This window comes from Cenococcum geophilum, assembly GCF_001692895.1.
Source record: "Cenococcum geophilum 1.58 unplaced genomic scaffold K441scaffold_19, whole genome shotgun sequence".
Classification (NCBI taxonomy): domain Eukaryota; kingdom Fungi; phylum Ascomycota; class Dothideomycetes; order Gloniales; family Gloniaceae; genus Cenococcum; species Cenococcum geophilum.
In genome coordinates, this window is record NW_027137577.1 from 514,717 (window position 1) to 530,712 (window position 15,996).

General features: G+C 41.7%; 4 protein-coding genes across 4 annotated transcripts; 1 reads left to right on the forward strand and 3 right to left on the reverse strand.

Moving 5' to 3' along the window:
* Positions 1-9,815: 9,815 nt before the first annotated feature.
* On the reverse strand, positions 9,816-9,968 carry K441DRAFT_558739 (uncharacterized protein; the record flags this gene model as incomplete). The annotated part of the gene is made up of 1 exon (XM_067643421.1): positions 9,816-9,968. A coding segment is annotated over one exon (153 nt), but the record flags the coding sequence as incomplete, so codon positions are not given.
* Positions 9,969-10,816: 848 nt separating this feature from the next.
* K441DRAFT_659291 (carbohydrate-binding module family 50 protein) lies at positions 10,817-11,876 on the reverse strand. The gene is made up of 4 exons (XM_067648499.1): positions 11,313-11,876; positions 11,181-11,262; positions 11,088-11,121; positions 10,817-11,037 (listed from the first exon to the last, which is right to left on the reverse strand). Exons 1-4 carry the CDS (start codon positions 11,722-11,724, stop codon positions 11,011-11,013), a joined length of 555 nt encoding a protein of 184 aa, XP_067504357.1. The 5' UTR covers positions 11,725-11,876; the 3' UTR covers positions 10,817-11,010.
* A 379-nt stretch (positions 11,877-12,255) lies between these two features.
* K441DRAFT_659292 (uncharacterized protein) lies at positions 12,256-13,482 on the forward strand (the record flags this gene model as incomplete). Its single annotated transcript, XM_067648500.1, has 4 exons — positions 12,256-12,281; positions 12,332-12,551; positions 12,610-12,702; positions 12,782-13,482. Coding segments are annotated over exons 2-4 (835 nt in total), but the record flags the coding sequence as incomplete, so codon positions are not given.
* A 275-nt stretch (positions 13,483-13,757) lies between these two features.
* On the reverse strand, positions 13,758-15,528 carry K441DRAFT_558758 (uncharacterized protein; the record flags this gene model as incomplete). The annotated part of the gene is made up of 5 exons (XM_067643422.1): positions 13,758-14,322; positions 14,378-14,437; positions 14,494-14,979; positions 15,036-15,169; positions 15,280-15,528. 5 exons carry the CDS (start codon positions 15,526-15,528, stop codon positions 13,758-13,760), a joined length of 1,494 nt encoding a protein of 497 aa, XP_067504359.1.
* Positions 15,529-15,996: the final 468 nt, after the last annotated feature.

Below are 15,996 nucleotides of genomic sequence, written 5' to 3' on the forward strand. Positions count from 1 at the left end.
CTTTTTACTTTTAGTGGCTGGCCTATAACCTCCTTAACGAGGAAAAGAAGTAGCTTCTCTTCCGTAACGGTATTGCTGTTATAGTACTACTTCTACTTATAAAAGGCCTAGGAAGACGCGCGTTAGTTATAAGTATACTACTCCGTAAAGTACCTACCTACTTACCTTAAACTCTTTCTACTTTGGCTTATAATTTAGAGACGTATTTTTAGATCTCTTGGAACACATAAGGGTAAGGATACTTTACGCGTTAGCGCGTAGTTCGGTATTATTCGCGACGTTAATCTTTACGCAACTAATTAATAGTATTTTTAAGATATATAGGACGCTGCTAGAGAAGCTACGCCCTAAGGGGGGGTTCCTATTTTCCTATATACGTAGATATAGACCAGGGAGGAAAGATAGAGAAAGTATACCTACCAGATAAGTAACCTTACTATATAGGGTAAATAAACGGGCGCACGGCTAGGCCAATAGGCCAATAGTACGCGCGCATTAGTGACTTAATTAGTAGGGGTAAAGATATTTAAAGATGTTCACGGCTTAGCTGTAGGCTCGGCCGTAGACATCCGCGAATATTAACGGGGGTCGTATATATTATATGCGGCTCAGTAATTAAGCGGGCGCTTAGCCGAGCCGTAAACACTAATAGTATATCCACGGTTCGATTTGTATAGCTAAATTAGCCGCTAAGTTACGATTTGGCAGGCAGGAGGCCCGTGCGCTTAGCGCTATATAGATATTACCCTATATCCACGGTCAATCTTTAATCGCTAGTAACGCTGTAGCAACGTCGCGCTTTTAACACCCGTTAAGTGGTATACGTAGAGCTGTCTAAGGGCTCTTTACTCACACTAGGATGGCAAGAATTGGCCGTAGGTTAATAGAGATATTTACGTTTTAGATTAGGCGCCGCTATCATATATATAAGCTTTGCAATATAGAAGAATTGCAAAAACGACTTAATTGTAATTCTATGGAAATCAAGTAATATAAATATATAAGGAAGGTGTTAGTAATAAGATGAAAGGGGAGACTACTTTATAACTAAAACAGCGTGATATATAAGTAATACGCAGTCAATACGTAGGTAATATACAGTCGATACGCAGGTAATACGTAGGCGTTTTAGCATAGTACCGGTAGTCGGTTATACACCCCCCCAGATTTAACGGTGTAGTTAAAGCTATAGAAAAATAAAGGTTAAAACTATACCAAAATAGGAAATTTAGATACAATTTAGAAGTAGTAAAAGAATGGGGTAACCGTGACGGATATTGCGAATATCGCGGATATTGCGGATATTGCGAATTAATTGATCTAATATCAAATATCCACCAAATTCAACTGCTTTATCCATGCTTCGTACTTTTAACGAGGTAAGATTTTAGTAAGACCGTCAGTAGGCATTTTGGCCGTAGGAACCCATTAAACGTCGATCTTTTTATCTTAAACTTCCTATCTCAGCCAGTGCTAATAGACGTCGATATATCGAAGCTTAGTGTCAAGCTTTGGTGTATCCTGTCTTAGAAGTCATATAGTCTGCATATTGTCGCAAAGCACGGTAAATTCGCGTTCTAAGTTAAAGCCAATTGCCTTAAAGAATCGTTGCCACCAGATAATTTTAACTGCGGCAGTAGATAGGGAGAGAAGCTCTACTTTAGTAGTCGAGCGAGTAACAGATCGCTGTAGGGTCGCTTTCCAATCAATTAGACCTCCAAATAGCATAAAAAGATATCCTTAAGAGCTCCGTCTAGTCTCCTTATAGTCCGCAAATGCTGCGTCAGATGCTTTATAAAAGGTAACGTCTTCTCCTTTAGGGTTTCTAAAGTATACGTATGCTCTAAATACTTCGCCTAAATATTTAATAGCTGTAGATTTTGTTCCAAGGCAGTAGGCAATTACTTAATTTACTACATTAAGGTACTTTTAATTTGGATTAGTAAGGAATTCAGCCAGCTTAGAATGCGTCTTAGCAATATTAGGTCTTCTAAATACGGTAAAGTGTGCAAGCAACCCTACTCATTGCTAGTAGGCTAGTATCCTTTAAGGGTTCGCCTACTAGTCAAACGGAATCAGTTCTTCGGCAGAAAGTAGTGACTTAGGAAATCTACCTGGTTGGATATTGAATTAATTAGCTATCTTTTTAATATAGGAATCTTAGCAAAGCTAAAGCTTTTGACTTAGTCAATCTCGTTTAATTTAAATTCCTAAGAACTATTATAGGTCTCCTAGTGCACAGATCTCGTATCGGTATAGTAGTTTGGCTTTAAATTCTTTAAGTCTTTAAAGGTCCTTTTTAGCAAATAAAACGGCGATATCGTCTATATAAAAGAAGACAATAAGTCATTCGTTAGTAAATAGGCAGTTAGTGCCTGGTACTGGTTTTAATCCAAATTTAGCTAGGGTACTAGTAAGCTCTTTATACTAAAGTAGTAGTGAGATTTTTAATCTATATAGCGCCATAAGTAGCTCTAGGACATGTCCATCTTCTTCAAATCCTTCTAGGCAGTAGCAGTAAACTAGCTTACTAAGCTTGGCGTTTATAAATGCGTTTACAGCGTTATACTATCAAATTTCTAAATCAAATGCGGCTGCTATAGCCATAAGGGCACGGAATATTTGAGCAGCTAGGGTTGCTATATAGGTCTCTTCTTCGGTAATCTATAGGTCTCCGCGGACACATAGTTAAGCTTTTAGCTTTTAAAGATAACCGTCGCTATCGAGCTTATATTTAAAGACCCATTTTAGTAAAAGGATCTACTCGTTGCTTACTTTTACTTTTAGTATAGTCTTAAATATCCCTCGGCGCTTTAGGTCATTATATTCTTTTTCTATAGCCTTTTAAAAGCCAGTAGTTAAAGGATACTTTCTTAGTTCTTTAAGGTTCTTTAGTTTAAGAGGAAGATTGTCCCGATATAGATATAAGGATCTAGTTTGGTCAATGTCCTTTACTAGTCCTGTAGCAAAGCCAGCGTAGTAACCAAATAGGGTAGATAGATTAGCTAGTAATGCTATATACGCTTGACGTTGAATTCTTTTTAATCCTTCTGGTAGGATAAGGTCGGCAGAAGGTTTGGCCGAGACTTCGTTAGCTTATAGAGCTATATTTAACAGTTCTATTAAACTACTTAGCTAGGTAGGACCTGTTTTAATTATATCCAAGATATCGTCTTAAAGTCCTCCCGGTGTAGTATTTGTTTCTAGTAGATCTAGAGATACCGTTCTGCTAGGAGTTGGTAACTACTCAGTATCCTTTATAGGAGGCTCTGCCGAATCGTTCGATTTAGGTATAGTCGTTTAATCTACATTTAAGGTAGATCTTTAATTGACTATATATAGGGTAGATTCGTCCTTAGATTTATCCTTATAGAGAGGTTCTAGTAGACTAATCGTCTAGATAGTGTCTTCTAAGGCTTCCCTTAGCAGGTAGTTAATGTCTTAACCCTTAGGGTCATAGAACGAGGTCTCGTCAAATATGACGTCTCTGGTTTGAATGACTTTGTAGAGACTTAAAATCTAGATTTAATAGATATTGGTTAAATCGTAGCCAACTAGGTGTCCAATCGTTGCACGAGGACCTAGCTTATCTCCCTTTTTAACTCATTTATCGAGCGTATAGGTCTTGCAACCGTATACATATATATAGGTAAGTAATGGCGTCTTACCGTAGGCGATCTTGTACGGAGTTTTCCACCCTAGTTACTCATTTGGGGTTCGATTGAGTGCGTAGCTAGCAGCAAGGAAGGCTTCTGGTCCTAGAGATAGGGGTAAGGAAGCTTCTAGCTGCATAGCTCTAAACCTTTCTATAAGGGTTCGTCCAGATCGTTCTGCTCCACCATTTTGTTCCTTAGTATATGGTGCTCGGCATTTAAAAGTAATGCCTTTGTCTACGCACCATGTCTATAGGGTGTCTCCTATCTATCCAAAAGCTCGTTTGTTATCGCTCCAGAAGAAGACAACGTCCAGATAAAATCGTATTTTAATTAAACGGTGGGTCTTACGGATGGTAGGTAGGACAGTAGCTTTATCCTTATTCTTAGCGGTAAATACAAAATTAAATTTAGAATACGTGCAGTAGAAGTGCATCACATATCTATTGCCGTTGTAGCCTAGTTCTCCAAGGCTAATAATATTAAATGCGAGCCGTTCGAATGGTCAAGTAGCTAGAAATTCATATTCTCGTCTTCGAGAGATCTGCTGCGTATGCTTTGCTAATAAGCAAACTTCACATTCAACTTTAAGCGGTACTCGTTCATCAATTAGCTCTTTAAGCTCTGCGCTATTAACATACTTAGGAAGCTACTTAATAGCGTCAAGTCCTACATAGCCAAGTATTTTATGCCATTTAGTAGCTATAGCTCCAACTAGTTTACGGGCCATTCTACTTAGTTAATATCTTCTTATTAAGAAGGTTAATTAAGTCAAGTCTAGGGAATTTAAAGGCGTAGGCTCTCTATATATTAGTGCCCAATAGCCCCCTAGTTATTTCGCATAGTATACTATCTCGCTAGTTACTAGATGGTATAGTAAGTTTCGTCCTAAGTCAAAATAGATATCATTATTAGTAGCTCTTAATAGTGCTATAATATTTATAAATATAGTAGGTACCAATGCTACATAGGATAGCTTCATTTTTAAACTCCCAGTAGGTGTATCAATAGTAATCGTTACTATTCCGTAAGCTTATATTTTCTCAAATTTTCCGCCAGCAATTAGGTAGTCGTCTTCTACTACTAGGTAGAAGAAGGTAAAGTCTTCTTCATTATTACAGACGTGGGTATCTATACCAGGGTCGAGTATCTAGGTATTCTAGAGCTCAAACGGAATTTAACTAGTACTAAACACGGCAGTATAACTAGTTAGTGTCTTAGAAGGTGGGGCTTTAAAATCAAAATCGATTATAAATTCTGCGTCCTTTTAATTATTCTCCTTTACTTCCTATACTTCTTTTCAAATCCAATTAACTGCGCGTCTAATTAAGGATATAGACGAGATCTTCTCATCTACTATCTTTTAGATATCTAGCCTTGGTCTCCATCCTTAAGGGCGCTTCTGCTTAATAATATAGTAGCAGTCACTAAATCAATGTTTAAGGCCGCATATGCATTCCCTATACGATCTCAAATTTAAATTTAGATTACTATTAGAATTAGAATTAATATTAAAGTCTAAATTGGGATTTAAATTGCCTTATAGGGTTACAAATACAGAGCTATTAGTAGTAGTAGTAGAAGATACTTACTGCATACGGTAGTGCTCCTTAAATTCCTTAATTAGTTCGATAATGGATAGGGCGTCTTTATTCTTCCGTTCCTTCCGAATAAGATCTACTTCTAATGCTCCTACAAAACTAGAAGAGATTAGCTTAATTGCTTAAACAAAATTATAGTGTGCCCTAAATCCCTAAACGTCTAAAAGCTCTAATTACTCCATAAGCTTATAGACGTTCCGCCAGTTATTTAACCATTTTTCAATACTCTGCTTTTTATTATAGGATTTTAAAGCTATATATTAATTAAGGACCTTATATTTTTAACCTAATATAGTAAGGGCTAGTGCAGTCTTAAGTGCTTATAGCCGTTCGTGTACCGTTTTAAGGCCGTTAATAAGAGGAAGGTAGGCAACCAATGTCAATTAAATAATGTAGTTGTTAATACCGTTTATTACCTATTCTTACTTCTTATATATTCATAAATCGTCCTTATATTTAGCGTAGAGCTAATTATAGGCAGTAAGCTAGCGCTAGTCTAGCTAAGCTATTAATATAGTAGTAGGTAGTACGTTCATAGGTATAGGTCGTTTTAGTAGTTCCAGGGTTAGAAGCTTATCTTTCTTCTTAAATAGGTCGATATACTACTATACCTTATTAGTCTTAGCAGTGTCTTAGATAATAAAGAACCATTAAATCCAGTTAGATGGCTGGTTAAGGATTAAGTTAACTTTTAATTCGTTAGTAGTCATCATTTTTAGGATTTTAATAGGTCAGGCAGGGTCCAATTGGCGTCTTAGCAGAACCTTATTTTAACGTTTCAAACTTTTAATTTAATTCGTCAGTTCGTTCGTTAATTAGGTATAGTTGTCATTCAAGGTCAATCGTCCGTTCGTTTAGTAGATAAAGAAGCTCAAAACACTTACAAAGGTAGTAAAAGTAGTAACTTCTTAAATAAGGTAGCAAATTGACTGCTTAACAGATAATATAACAGGTAGATTGATCCAATTAATTAGTCAGCAGGTAGTGCGATCCGGGCTCATAACTGTAAGCTTTACAGTATGGAAGAATTGCAAAAACGACTTAATTATAATTCTATAGAAATTAAGTAATATAAATATATAAGGAAGGTGTTGGTAATAAGATAAAAGGGGAAACTACTTCGTAACTAAAACAGCGTAATACGTAAGTAATACGCAGTCAATACGCAGGTGATACGCAGTCAATACGCAGGTAATACGCAGGCGTTTTAGCATAGTACTAGTAGTCGGTTATAGTATAAGTACCCCACTAAACTTATACCGTACTAAAATAAGCCCCTAAGGGGCTATAGATAAAGGCTTTAAGAGGACTCCTTAGAAGTTAGATATATATACTATTTTAAAGCTTTTCTACCCGTTTAAAGCCGTTTATAAAGCTAATTTAGCGAGCACTATATCCACTCCTACTATTAATTAACCTACTATATAGCCGCTTCCTCGCTAACCCTTTGGGCCTGCGTAACCTACCTAATCTCCTTAATAACCTTAAGCCGTAGGGAGTACTATTAGAGCTCGTTCTGCCGGCTAGCCCGCTATTTACTACCCTATTTAGAATCTAGCGCTACTACAGAAGGATTACCTCTAAGCCCTTTAGTTTACTTACGTTAAAGGGCCCATATAGACTTTACCGCATAGCATATATAATATGCGGGCGGCTACTCAGGCGGCTACTTAGGCTCAGGCCCTTATTACGGCTGTAGCTATAGCTATAGCTATAGCGGCGCCGGTAAAGGGGAAGCTATAGCGCTTACCTAGGCCGATATATCCTAGCTTAATTCCACAATAAATAGAGGCGCCAGTAGACATACCGTCGGTAGATATACTATTAGTAGGTATGCCGTTAGACGCAAATATATAGATACTAAAGGGACCTTAAGCTAAAAGGTAAGGCTGCCAGACGTAAGCAATTAAAGCTGCAAAAACTACGCCTACTAGGACTCGGCTATATGGTCAAACAACGCCTATAGCTCGCGTACTCAGGCGTTTATAGTCTTTAGGCGGTCCGCAATAGCCGGTACGGCCTAGTAGAGTATTAATAGCTAGCTAGGGCCTTCTTCCTCCTGCTATAGGCAGGCTTCGACCTTCCGCGTAAAGGGTAGATAGGCCTTATATTAGAAGACCGGGTGGTTCTATATAGGGCTACTTGGGAATATCTCGCGGAGAACTACTAAGTCCTATAGGATAACCTCCCAGAGATAAAACAGGAGGTTTATAGCGCCTATAGCCATAAAGTCGTTAACCTAGCCAACCTAAGGGCCAAACTAACCCTTTTAGACGTCCAGCTCTAGCTAGATTATTAACAGTAATACGTTAGGGGGGGCGACACTTACCCTACGAATCTTAAAGCAGCCCATCTACGGCAAATAGCCGGCCATCGTCCGTATAAACTCCCGCAGTAGCAAGTTTAAGTAGTAGCTAACTATCTGCTCCTAGTTCTACCTGCTAGCGCGTTTAATCTAGTCCTTACTAACCCCTTTTAGCTCCACTATCTTAGCGCTAGCGCTTCGCCTAATATAGGTCTTCTTCTACAAAAAGACGCCGATGGCCTAGAATGCCTTAGCAACCTACTCCCTCTATAAGTTGTATAAGAAGGCCGTTTTACAGTCCCTAGCGCTACTCTTAATTAGGCGGATATTATACTACGCTAACCGCTTACTAAAGTCTGGGAATAGCTTATTGCTAAGGTCCTAGCGGTATAAGAGGTAGAAAGCTAGCCCACTAAGTATATAGATAAGCGGCTTCTTATTATATAGAGCTCTAATAGTCTTAAGGCAGCTATACTAGTTCTACTTACTAGCGCGTATAGTAAATATTAGGGGTATATAGCGCGTAGGACCTTTCCCCTTAAACTTAAAGGTAAATAGGTCTAAGATCTCGGCGGAGCGCCTATTACCGCCATAGGTAAGCATATAGTGGCCTAGTAGGATATCTACAAGCGTACGGAGGTAGCATTTTAGTAAGGAGTCTCCGCGGGCCTATAGCTCGCGGCAGACGCTCTTAAACTCGTCCTCCGTATATTTATTAAGTAGTATATCCCTACCCTTATTTGCAAACTGCTCCTTTTCCCACTACGCGTCCCTCCGTTATAGAACCTTTAGGTAATCCCTAATATTATCCTCCCGTAGGAACTAGTAGCTATTTATCCCTATACCCTTCTACGTCCGGTAGAGGTCTGTTAGGGTAGTAATATAGCTATAAACTAAGCGCTAGGAGAGCCGCGTCTTGTTCTAGAGCACGTTATCACTAGCCTTACGGCTTTTTACTTTTAGTAGCCGGCCTATAACCTCCTTAATAAGGAAAAGAAGTAGCTTCTCTTCTATAACGGTATCGCTATTATAGTACTACTTCCGCTTATAAAAGGCCTAGGAAGATACGCGTTAGTTATAAGTATACTACTCTATAAAGCACCTACCTACTTACCTTAAACTCTTTCTGCTTTAGCTTATAATTTAGAGACGTATTTTTAGGTCTCTTGGAACGCATAAGGGTAAAGATACTCTATACGTTAGTACGTAGTTTGGCATTATTCGCGACGTTAATCTTTACATAACTAATTAATGGTATTTTTAAGATATATAGGACGCTGCTAGAGAAGCTACGCCCTAAGGGGGGGTTCCTATTTTCTTATATACGCAGACATAGACTGGGGAGAAAAGGTAGAGAAAGTATACCTACCGGATAAGTGATTTTACTATATAGGGTAAATAAATAGGCGCACGGCTAGGCCAATAGGCTAATAGTACGCGCGCATTAGCGACTTAATTAGTAGGGGTAAAGATATTTAAAGATGTCCACGGCTTAGCTGTAGGCTCGGCCGTGGATATCCGCGAATGTTAATGGGGGTCGTATATATTACGTGCGGCTCAGCGACTAAGCGGGCGCTCAGCCGAGCCGTAAACACCACCAAATCTTAACACTAAGATCTTATTACTTACCTTAAGCTTATTAAATAACGACTAATTATTACCAACTACGACCTTTCGGAACTCCTTACGGCGCTAGGGCGATATCCTAATATATCTAATAATGTTATACAAACGACTAAGAGCTCCCTACTACCTCTAAATCTTTATAATTAACTTAAAGTCGTGCCTACTATAAGCCAGCTTAAGCTCCTCTAGCGTAGTGTCTGCCTTCTTGCCTAGAAGGAACACCTATACATAGAGGTTAACTACATAGCCTAGGCACCGTAATTAACGTCGCTTTCGCTGCTTTTTTAATATCCTTAGATACAGAGTTTTAAGAATTAAGTTAATAGCTATATCGTTGCTTAACGCGTTATTAAGTATAAAGTACCCAATTCTACCGCTAATCTTATACTCGCTAATTACATTAAGGATAATCTAGGCTTAGTTTATACTAGTATATTCGCCTTTAAGCCGCCATAAAGTAAGAAGCTTCGTCTATTAAGCTCCGCTCTTATTAATATAGTAGGCAATAATTGCAATAATAGTATAGCAGTTTAGTAACGTCTAGAGGTTAAAGGACAGGTAGATATTTAATTAAGCTTCTTATAAGTCCTCTCGTAGTTAACGCTTCTACTTTTAAAACTTATCTATAACCTAGCGGCGGATTGTATTACGAGTAGGAATATACTTAATAAGACTTCTATATAGATGCTGAATTAATTCTAGGAAGTAGACGTTTTTAATCTGGTAAAACGCGATATAACAGTACACCAGCCAGCGGATTAGTAAGATCTTAAAGCAATTAAACCAGGCGTTCTAAATATAATCCTACTGCGCGACATACTACTTAATCGGCCCTTTAGATTTAATCTTACTGCTATTTTAGTTAATTTAGTAAGTCCTTTTCTAGTAACTTAAAATAGAAGAGTTGTCGTTAAGTTCTAATTACTAATTAGTAAATAGGTAGTAGAGTTAGTAGAGTCTTTTACTAAGCGGCTTATATACAGGATCCTTTTTCTTATCCAGGCACTAGTAGCAGTAGTAGTATTTAACTGCCAACGTCTTATGCACAATCGCGAATCCTTTCTTATCACCCTATATATGCGAGGACCTCTTCTTACCGCGCCTTTAGCCAGCGATATCGCTGGCTTTATGGTACCACTCTCTATAAAGCTTAATTCGACTTGGCTCTACTACCGGCGTCTATATAAGCTCTGGCTCAGAGTCAGAATTAGGGTTAGATTTATAATAGGTAAGAGGCTCTAGCTTAATCGGATCTATAGTTGTCTTTAAGCGCTTCCTTTTTCTACTGCCAGAGGTCTTACTAACTCGCTTTTAAGGAATAGTAGGAGCTTTGCCTGTAGCACGGCTACTTAATGCATAATTGCTACCCCCTCCGCGCGTCGCTCAACCTATAGTAGTAACAAAGCCCTCCATATAGAAGAAGTAGACGGATTAAAAAAATTAAGCAGGAAGGAGACGCGACGTAATAAGGGCTGTAATAAGGGCGACAACGCGATAGGGGCGACGCGATGGGGGCGACGCGATAAGGGCGACGCGATGAGGATTAACTTCCTCTACTTGATCTACATTGAATCAACGACCTTAGCTTAATTATTTCTATTAAATTAAATTAGTTGCTATAATAGATCGAGCCTTAATTATATGGCGATAGGCCTAGAATTCTTAAGCGGCGCTCGCTTATATCAGACGTCTCACTACCTATATGTAGATCTAAATCTATTGGATATCTAGTTATAAGAAGGCTTTAAATCTAATCCAAATATAAGCCAATCAAAGTCCTTAACCGGATCTACTTTAAGTCCGAGAAATCCAATCCAATCCAAAATCAATCCAGTCCATTGACATCACTGACCTGAGCAAGCGTTAGAAGCTAATTAAGATTCGAATGGAAAGAATGCTCACTACTTCCAACTGCTGGATTCCAGGAGTACTGTAGCTGGATCGTAGAGAAGTCAGAAATTGACAGGTAAGTCAATGATTTTTGAGAGAACACACAAATCTTGCAAGGGAAAAGTATGATACTTGTCGACAATGCCGCTGCATGAGTCTCCCGATTGGACTTTGTAATATGCATTGCCTAAGTCTACAGTCAGTGGACAGCCATGGATAAGTAACTCATACCCCTACAGTTCGAAGCAATGCCAGATTGCTCTGGAGTTGGTCCTAAGGTGGTTGTACTGATGGGGCCTGTGGTTGACGTAGACGCTGATGTGGATGTAGATGCCGGCCCTTTGCCATAATCCTCTTCCACGCAGTAGGAATCCCCAATCATGAGACCGGAGCAATTGGATTTGACAAACGGATTATACATAATGAACTGAGCTGTCGTAATGCCCCATGCTGCAGCAATCGAAGCGCAAGTATCTCCACTCGCTGCGTCGACGAAGTATGTACAATCTGATATGGTACCTGAGGGAGTTGGTCCATCTTGTCGACGGATTCGATGAGCTCTTGGAATAGCGTAAACATCACTGGCAAGAAGTAAAGCTGCAAAAGAGTGAAACAACATCCTGACGATGAGCGGACTGTTCTGGACCATGGAAGTGAGGATCGTGTTGACCGCTAACTGGCACCAAAAAGACCGGTCCGGTTGGCAGCGCCAATTAGAACAATATATAGCCTCAAATTCCGGTCGACAGGTCGGCGTGGCACTCTAAGAGAACCTACCTATAGCCTTTTCATATACGACCGATTCCTCGTATCTCCACTAGAGAAGAAATTTTTACAGACCTTAATTTCCGAAGCAATTCAATGAAGAACTCCAGAACTGGCGTAAAGGTTCTAGTAAGGGGGCGAGGTCCTTACTGGATGACTGCTCATCTCGCATACCACCTTCTCGTTTGCAGCGATCATTAAGAAAACCCCCCACGAAAACGTAACCACACTCGGGCACCCACGCCCGAAATATACACACACGACGCCTTAGGAGAACCAGCGGAGCGGTACATTAAGCAATATTGCAACTGAGCGATGCAACAGAATGGATAAGTGCATATATAATGACACGCCGATTGATGGAATAAGGTAAAGATCAACATTTATTCGAACGTACCCACTCTCCTCTCCTTCAGCATCCCTACTGCTGCTGATATCTGGGTACTCAATTCTTCTCGCTTAAAGCTTCAAAATTTTGACGTTGAAATTAGGAGGTGGGGTTTCGCTACGGCTGGCCTCAGCTGGGGACCCCTGCGACGCTGCCACATTCCGAGCTTCCTCTGAAATAAAGTGATTCCAATTTCTCTCGCAGTCGGCGTCCAGTTCTTAGAATAGCCCCCCGAGCTCAACAGCGACTTCGTGCAATTGAACCGCAGAGCTGCAAAGATGACCGCACCATGGGGCACACTCGCTTTCGAATTATTCTTACTAGTATGACTATCGACATATCTACTGACAAAATCCTTGGCTGACGTCATTGCTAACACAGGAGAAATGGGACGAAAGCTCGTCTGAAGCACCAGCCGAGCAGCGAAAGTCGCTCATACGCGAATACATCAACTTAGGTTTCCAAGGCAGACATGTATAGTCACCTTTTTATTAATTTTGCGCTTTTTTAATCCTCTTCATTGTCGTTCCCGTCAATTTCTGACCCTGAAAAGCACTACCACGACCTCGTCCGCTCCGCTGAGGCACCTCACCCTTCGGAATCCCAAATCTCCACAATACTTGCACCTCTTCGTACTCCATCGCAACGTGAAATGGCCCACCAGCGCGAAATAACCTACCAGAATTTGGACGTAAACGCCGTATGGCTCCGCACAGACTACTCCCCCGACTCCGACGGCCAGCACGAAGAGCTAATGTCAAAGTTTGATGTTGAAGACGCAGTTGGTTATCGTCACAACTTACTCAATGACGCAGACCTGTACGACTTCGGGAACGAGTGGCAAAGAGTCTTCAGTGTGCTGCCCGAGCTGCTGGATCCAGCGGGTGGCATGCTCGACGCTGACGATGTGAATGAGATGAAGGAGGATGCGATGAACGAAAAGTTCCCACCGCACATTGAGCAGCACATCGCAAACATCCGGCGTAACTTACCTCAGGAGCGCGCGGAGGAGGAGATTTTCGATATCACGCACGCACCCGTGCAGAAGGCGTATGTAGTCAACTATCTGGTTATTGAGGACAAGCAGGCGCTGGAAAGTGGGAAAATGCTGGTAGTATTTGTGGACGATGTGGGGCAGGTGGTAAGGAAGAATCGCGTGGATGGTTGGGAGGTGGATAGTTTGGGGGGGATGTGGATGCAATGTGCGTATGATGATGTTGAGCCTTGGATGAAAGGAGAGGTTGGTGTAGACTATGTGGTCGGTGGGGCGAGGGGGCCGCCGTATTCGTCAGGGTAGAAGCTGGGATGTTAGAATGATTCAGGCACCTAATGAAATTGAAATTGATAAAATTTAAGCAGAAGAGGGTGATTGTTGTAGTTCTTGAACAGCTACGCTGAATTTGATACCGTATGTGCGAGTAGGCCTTGCCTCTTCATTATTACGCACTAATGCAGACGTAGTAGCCAAGATACAATTTCGAGCAATCTGATCCTGGGTAAGGATTCCATGTATTGAACTTAACTTTTTATTAGCTCGTCCCTCGAAACACGAATGAGGTGCGACTTACCTGATCAAGCGAAATATTGAACTGGGTCGCAATCGAAGAGCACGTATCACCGGACTCGATCTGGTAATACTGTTTACAAGACGAAATAGTATTTGGCTCCAATGGTGACGGCGTCGCACCGGCTGCAGATGATGTCGTCGATGTAATGTAGTAAGACGGGCTGCAGACAGCTGGAAATTTTGTTGACGTCGGAATTGGCGCATCCGGGTTGGGGTTGCAATACGGATCCAGGAGATTTTCACAGGCGTCTGGGAGGTCGGCGATACTCCAACCATCCAAAGTTTGGTTGAAAGTAATGGGGCAGTATTGGGTTCTTTGTGCGATCAAGCTTGCCGCGGTGTAATTGACCGTGGTTGTGTGGGTCACGAGCGCGGGGAGCGTCGTATTAACGTACCAAGATGTAGTTATGTTGGGATATGCCGTTAAAATTGATCCTGTTTCGTAGGGACCTGGGAACATAGAGGTCATTGTTGCGGTTGTGGTATAGTTGTACGATGTAACCTGATAGATCTGTTCTCCTGGCGGACTTCAAGCAATCAGCATTAATCAAGCGCAGGGTCGTTTCGCGGGGTTTTACTCACGAAACGCAAATACTCCTTCCAACCATGGCGTCGAGATTGTCGCAATTTGCATGGATGGTCCTGGAGTGGTGTAAGTTTCATGCCGCTGTAAAACCACCACGCATGAGGATGCCTACGGATTCCATGATGCCAATTGAACGGAAGTAAATGACTGATTGGCAACTATCTGGGCACACGTCTCGTTTATCTGAACGGTATGCAAAGCGCATGAAGCAGTCAGGCATAGCGTTGTGCCCGCTGTTAGTGATGTACAGTTGTAATCAAGTTCATTGGCCGAGATCAGCCTATCAATAGCGATTGACTTTGCAGCGGAGATAGATTGGCATGTGTCTTGGGAACCGACGACATATTGACCGCAAGTACAGTTGATTGCTGGAGAAGCTGTTGGTGTTGCCGTTGCTGTTCCTGTTACTGTGGGAGAATAGTTGTAGGGGTATTCTGATGCAGGTACACCACACGAAGAGAGCAGAGACGAGTATCCATCTGGTTGAACCCTGGCTCTTCCATAGTCCGAGGCTAACATCACGGCGCCGTAGCTGAGGGAACAGTTGGAACAAGCTGATTTCGTACCATTGTAAAGAGCAGCAAGGCAGAATCCCGCTCTGCGCCGAAAAGAAGTCAGCATTCTGGGGAATTGCTAGGAAATCAATCCACGTACTCGTCCTGCAAGCATGTAACATTATAAGCCCAGGCCAAAGGATCCGCTACTGAAGGACCTGATTGCGGCGTACTGCCGTTCCACATCGTGTAAAGAGTGTTGCCGCATCGCAAATCGACAATGCGCTGGTAGCTCTGCCATTATGATAGCGGTTAGTATGGTCCGCTCCGTGCAAGACAACTTGATATCAAATATCCCGAAGAAAAGCAAAATGCATAAAATTCAACTTGCAGAACATAATTACCCTTAGAGAACTTGCACAAGTTGGTGTGCAATACTGATTGAGAATCGCATTATCAAGCGATCTGCCACTAGAAATGAATCTTGCTGAAACTAGGTCTGGCGAGCAAGTAATGTTAGTGCTTAGAGCTGCACAACAGCTTGCTGGTATAGCTGTCGGCAGAGCACCTGGACTAGACCATATTTGAATGCAATTGCCACTGAGGAAGAGCGAAGAAAGGGTCAAGAAGGTCCGGATAATTCTCAGTGCCATCGAGAAGGCCAGGCAAAGTAAAGAGAGTGAACCCGGTTGGCAAGAACGAACGACTGAAGAAGATGCTTTTTACCTCAAAGCGACAGGAGGTTAGCACAAGTTAAAGCACAGTTTGGTCTTGGCGCTTTGAGTTCTCGAGGAGGAAATACACGCCATCCGTTGTTCTCAGCTAATATAGAGCGGCGTTTGGGACGCCCGCAAATCAGCAGCTCAATGACCAGAGGATTCCAGGGGCAGGCCCAGGAATCCACTCCTTCAGGCTGCCTGTCTACCGTGCATATCCATTGAAGCTTCGCCCAGATCCCGTCGTGTTTGCCTAGCTCCACGAATGGGTCGGTGAAATCAATCTAGATCTCCACAACGGCTCGGGCGGGAACAACGGCTCGGGCGGAAACGAAGTTTGAGGGCGGGGTGCAGGTGAAGAAATGCCGCACCTCCTTTCGGGCGATGCTAGCCGCAACACTGCCA

Excerpts from the sequence above, each read along its gene's own strand:
- K441DRAFT_659291 (XM_067648499.1), bottom strand. The coding sequence starts at position 11,724 with ATGGTCCAGAACAGTCCGCTCATCGTCAGGATGTTGTTTCACTCTTTT. Across the intron at positions 11,122-11,180 it reads ACTTTTCCCTTGCAAGATTT|CTACAGTACTCCTGGAATCC; the intron begins GTGTGTTCTCTC and ends TCTACGATCCAG. Across the intron at positions 11,038-11,087 it reads GAATCCAGCAGTTGGAAGTA|GTCAGTGATGTCAATGGACT; the intron begins GTGAGCATTCTT and ends ACGCTTGCTCAG.